Source organism: Gekko japonicus, unplaced genomic scaffold (assembly GCF_001447785.1).
Source record: "Gekko japonicus isolate JY-2015 unplaced genomic scaffold, Gekko_japonicus_V1.1 scaffold270, whole genome shotgun sequence".
Taxonomy (NCBI): Eukaryota; Metazoa; Chordata; class Lepidosauria; order Squamata; family Gekkonidae; genus Gekko; species Gekko japonicus.
The window spans coordinates 734350-740136 of record NW_015170282.1 but is presented as its reverse complement, the minus strand read 5'-3'; the positions used below and the strand labels follow the sequence as shown (position 1 = coordinate 740136).

The 5787-nt window shown below is 42.5% G+C and overlaps 1 protein-coding gene across 1 annotated transcript in view; it reads left to right on the top strand.

The window, feature by feature from the left end:
* ZFYVE21 (zinc finger, FYVE domain containing 21) overlaps positions 1-5787 on the top strand; it is a 27267-nt gene that overhangs the window by 7403 nt on the left and 14077 nt on the right. Inside the window, 2 exon segments of the mRNA XM_015417799.1 lie at positions 2592-2642; positions 4745-4913. Of these exon segments, the coding sequence (XP_015273285.1) occupies positions 2592-2642; positions 4745-4913 (220 nt within the window).

The following is a 5787-nucleotide window of genomic DNA, read 5'->3' as shown; positions in this document are numbered from 1 at the left end:
AAGATACAAAAACTGGAAAAGAAGCAAGTGTCCACAGAAGAACAGTTGCTGCAATTACAAATGGAAAAGGCTAATTTGATTCTTCGCTTCCAGGGCATTCCAGAGACTAAGGGAGAAAATCTAAAGGAAATGATGAGTGACATACTGGCCCCAGTGACGGATATGAAGGCGGAATCTTTGCTGAGCGATATGGATGTGGCCTACAGGTCATATTCCGGATATATAAAGAAAAATAATCTGCCTGGGGAAATGGTGATAAAATTCTCGAAGAGGCATGTGAGGGATGCAATCCTGAAAGCGGCATCTGGATCACCCGTGAAAGTTGGAGATGATACCATCGGGATTTTAAGACATTCCATTTGAAATAAGACAAAGGAGGAAGAAATACAAAGACCTAGCTCTTTTTCTTCAGACAAATGCAATTGGATACAGATGGTTAACTCCAGAATGCGTCAACTTCAAAATCAAGGACAAGAAAGAGAAGATTGACTCTGCGCAGAAAGCATGGGAATTTTTGAGAATCCAGTTGGGAGAGCCAGAGGAGGAAGAAAAAGAAGGGATGGACAGTAAGTCCAGTGGCGAGCTGGACTCAGAATCTTCCGGAGAGGACTCTCTATCAGAGAAAGGGGCAGCAGCCCCTAAAAGTCCTTATAAATTGCGGAAGAGACAGGGAAAGGGAAAATGAAGGCTGAAGGACTCTGAATTGTGCCTTTGAAAGTATTGAAACTAGATGCTGAGGGGTCTTATCTGTTAACAGTTAAATTTACGTTTTGAAAGCGATAATATGATATGCAACTCAATTCATAATGGTACTAGCGTGATTAAGAGATAGCGTATATTTAAGCTATTTTGATGATCTCCTCTCTTGGGTTTTTAGTCAGTAGTGGGTATCTTCTCTTTATCCCTTAAATGTAGTCCCCTCCCTTATTTCTGTTATAGTTTGTAGTCTTAATAAAAATGCAATTAAAAAATTCCCCATTGGGGAGCAAAAAAATAAATTAAAAAATTCAGTTTTGTCTAGCTGGCAGAATGGTAAAGGCACACCGTTCCCAAAGAAGGCCCATTTTGCCTGAAGTTCCTCTGCCCTTGTCTAGCCTTTGCCTTCGGTTAAGGTTTCCGTTCATTTAGAAAGTTAACACCGATCTAGATTCTGCTGCTGATTGTCTGTCTTATTGTTGACCTGCAGGATTAAAGCACTAAATATTGAAGTGGGGGGGAGGGGGGTCATTCAGGATATGCTGCAGTTACTGTGTACATTTCGGCAAATGTTTTGCAGTTTAGCCTTGATATCAGAGACAGCCTTATCAAGTGCTTTGTGTTTACAATGCTGACAGATGCAGGATTTATCTCCCATGGTCAGCGGACTCTGGCATCTTCTGAAAACCCCTGTGTTTGTGTTTAGGTATTTTGACAGTATCAGTTTTAACTCCACTGTGCTTCGGCTTTGCAGTAGAAGTGATTAGTGGGTCACGTCTGGACAGAGAAGAGACCCAAGTCATTGTTAGGTCACTTGTGCCTGCAATTCAAACTTGAATCTGTTTCAAACTTGTTCATTACCCGACAGGGGATTTTAATTCTGTAGTGAGTTTAGCAGCTTTGAACATGTCTGATAAAATCTTAGTTTAATGGCATACAAGAGAACATATCTAGAGTCCAGTGGCACCTTTAAGACTAGCAAAGGTTTATTCAAGGTATGAGCTTTCCTGTGCGTGCTCATACCTTGAATAAACCTTCGTTGGTCTTAATGGTGCCACTGGACTCTAGATTTGTTCTACTGCTTCAGACCAACACGGCTGACTACCTGCGTCTGTCTTGATGGGATACAAGAGACAGGGTCCCTGGGAAAAGCAAAACTGGAAAATTGGTGGCAGTATGGTCTCCCTTAAGGCATGTAGCAAGAGCCCTGAGATATAAGAATCTAGTAAAATGTAGTCTTTCCTGGTTTGTTAGAAAAGAAAGGAAATATTTTTGTACCCATGTTGGCTTGTTCTCTTTTTCTTCTCACAGTGTTCCCTCTTTAGTCCTTCTTGTACCCATTGTATACTTTCCCTCCCACGCCTGGGTGCCTACCTGCTGTTCTGTGGATTTCTTATCTTTGCAAAGCCTTCAAAAGAGTCCACTTGAAGGGGGGGAGTTCTGCAGTTGTTTTTTTAATTCCATGAACACTTGATAGGAAAAATGTTTTTTTATCAAGCTGACACTGCACAACTACCAGGGTTCTTTGAAAGACGCCGTACATGTTAGATTGCTCTTGAATCTGTTTTTAATTTGTATTTTAGTTGTGCCCCAGGAGAGGAATTCTCTGCCCGGAATGCATAGTTCTTGCAGTGGAAGTTTGAAGTAATTCTGGATTCTCTCCTAAGCAGTTGTTTTTCTTCTACTGGTTTCCCTTAGTAGGCTGTACTAATGTACACAATTCTCTATGAGGAGCTGAGACAGGGATGAAGTAGTTTAAGGAGAAAAATGTATAAAGTAGCCAGTGAAGCAGCTTAATGGGGTGGGGGGGGGTTGCATGCTGTATGCATTTACGCACACTTTTTGGACCAAATGACCACGAATCTTCACATCTTTTTGCCTTACTGTCTTTCTAGTGTCCCAGATGCATGCAGTGCACTACGAAGTTTGACTTCATAACCAGAAAGGTAAGAAAGTAAACATAATTAAGAGTTTTAAAAATAGAGTTAGGGTCTTTAAAATGGTTTTTTATGATGTCGTTTTAATTAAAACGTGACTTGTCTAACTTGCTTGCTGGAGCTGCTGCAGTGAAAATGGCACAGAAGGTCCTGGACACACGCGTGGTCACGCCACGTCACGTGTGCTTGAATCGCTCCTTTTGGTCACAGCAAACGAGATGGATCGAAGGCGTCTGTGAACTGAGCAAGTTGCTGGGATAGATTTCTGCAGTCTTCTCTCAACATTTCCTTATGCTCCCCCGAAGCTGCTGCTGAATGGTGTAGCAAGAAGGGGGAAGCAGCCAGGATCCCCCCCGCCCCCCCAGAACACTTGTGTGAGTGCCGTTTGAACAGAACAAAAGAACACACAAGAGAGGGCAAGTTTGTTCTTAAAATCAGTGTCACAAAACTAAGGAGACCGTTGATAACGGCTATAATTGATAACACAGCACCAGCGCTTCTGTGCATTTGAGTTTTATGTAGAAATATCACAAGCTGTACCTTCTGCGTTCCATGGCCTTCTGACCCAACTGCTTGCTTTTTTGCCTTTAGGCCACGCTCTGCGTGCGTGTGTGTGTGCGTGCACGTATCCGTGTGGCAGCTGAGTACTCTTGATGCATGTGAAGCCCAAGTCACAGCTGAGTTACGGTGACCCCGTGGGGTTTTCGAGGCAAGGGATGCCTGCCCCTGCATTGTGACCGTAGACTTCCGTGGTGGTCTCCCATCCAAGTACTAACCAGGGCCAACTAGAGATGTAAAATTTCTGGAAATTTTGAAGCTCAGAAAAAACCCCGTTTTTTCCCCGAGTTTTTTTGGGGGGAAATGGAAATTTTCTGAAAAATTGAAAAAAATGCTACATTAGCATTTCTTTCGTCTTTTCTAGATTGAAAGTCATTCTGTTACTTTAGGAACATAAAATATGACTATGGATATTTTTACTTGGCATGAAATTATCACAACTAGCATATTAAAAATATAGTGTATCCAAACAATTATTACAAACAGAATACCCACCCACATGCAAAAACAAAAACTGAAACTTTTTTATTTTCTTCTGACAATCACACCTCCTAAAGGAAGAAATGCATCTTGTTTTTGCATTGGAGAGTTCAGTTTGTAACCTAGGACTTGCTTGTCCTCAGTGCACAGAAATTAGATCAATCTGATACCATATATATATATAAGAAATGATTTGGAAAATATTTGAACACCTTGTTTTAAAATATTTTATTCATAATGTTAAAATAAAACGTTCCATAATCAATTTTTTTTCTTTTCTTTTTTCAATTTTTCAGAAAAAAACAAAAAGCCTTCAGGGGAAAAAACGGGGGGAAAACGTTCTGGGGGGGGAATCAATCTGATCACATTTTATTCTGCCTCTGACCAATGCTCCCTCTAAGTCTCGTGAGCAAAAATCCTACTTTGTGAGCGACTGGCATTAAAGTTGTGAGCGAGCGATTTGGCTGCTGCATAAATTAGTTTGTTCTGGAGCCCTCCTCCCTGAGCGAAGACAAAAATGTGTGAGCCAGAGGCTTAAAAAACTGTGATCTAGCTCACACTAACTCAGCTTAGTGGGAACACTGCCTCTGATATGTTCCAGTGTTTAGTACTTAAATGTCATTTGACTTCAGCAGTGTTGAAAAGGTAAGTTTCCTGAATGCTTCCATACTTTATCAGAACAGAAAAGGGGGGGTGGCCTGAAATGAAGGACAGCTACTTAGCGGTGGCTAAAATAGAAACCACCTTCAGTGGCTATAACACGGGTCCGAACGCTGATGAAGCTGACCTGATCGTTCTGCCTCCTTGGGAAGAAGAGACCTAGAGTAGTGCATTATAATCTGTCATCCTAAACTGGAAATGCGGAGCTTCCTCAAACTCTATGGAAGAACTGTCATGCAAGCACTTTTCTGGACAAAATTGGGCTGTTTTCTCTGTCTGGCTGGTCTCTTTATCGGTTTCCGCTCTGGTCACGTGGCCCTACTCCTCTAACTGCAGTCATCGGGTTTTTTTCCCACCACAAAGCTCCAACTGTGCTGAAACAGTTTTTCCTTTGTCTCCCCCCCCCCCCCCAGCACCACTGCAGGAGATGCGGGAAGTGCTTTTGCGACAAATGCTGCAGCAAAAAAGTGCCTCTGCCCCGAATGTGCTTTGTGGACCCCGTGCGCCAGTGTGCTGAATGCTCTCTCGTTTCCCAGAAAGAGACGGAGTTCTATGTCAAGCAGCTCAAAGTGCTCATGAATGGTAAGTGCTGAGCATGAGGCCTCTGTGGCTCAGATTTCTTTTGCCCATGGAGTGGGCCACGAGAGAGAGGGAATCATTTCCAGTTTCATCTTCTGGAGTTCTTTGGCTGCCGGCAAGTGGAGCAAAGTAGCGGAAATGGTGGCGGGAAGGCACGTGTTTTATTTTGTAGACCTGGCCCCATAAGAAAGAGGTGTGGGGCTGCTGTTCTTTGGGGATATCCTTGCGCCCCCTGGAGTTCTGTGCTTGGTCTTCATTGTAACCGGCGCATCGCGCCTGAAAAGTGTGCCTGCTGTACGACCAAAGGAACAGATACACACAGCTTCTCTTGGGGAGAACCCTGTTCCCTTACCTGAACATGTGATCCGCTCCTGTAAGGAAACACAGTTCTGTCTCACCAGTGATGCACAAATCTGTGCCTGCGTGCTCCTGTGCCAAATTGGAAACACCCAGTCGGAGTCCAACGAGTTAGATGAATATCTGTTTAAGGCATTGAGAATCAGGGAATCCAGGGCTGAATGCCTGAGCCCCTCAGCAATTCCAAAACTGTATTCTGCCATAACCAGGAAGGGCTGAAGGTCTTACGCCCCAAATCTAGAATTCATAAAGATGTGAAGGCCCGGAAAAAAACCGGAAAAATTCGGGGAAAAAACGTTTTTTTTCCGGGTTTTTTCCTGAAGATTTTTTGTTTTTTTCCGAAAAATTGAAAAAAGAAAAGAAAAGAAAAAAATGATTATGGAACGTTTTATTTTAACATGATGATTAAAATATTTTAAGACAAGGTGTTCAAATATTTTCCAAATCATTTCTAAAATATATATACATGGTATCAGATTGATCTAATTTCTGTGCACTGAGGACAAGCAAGTACTAGTTA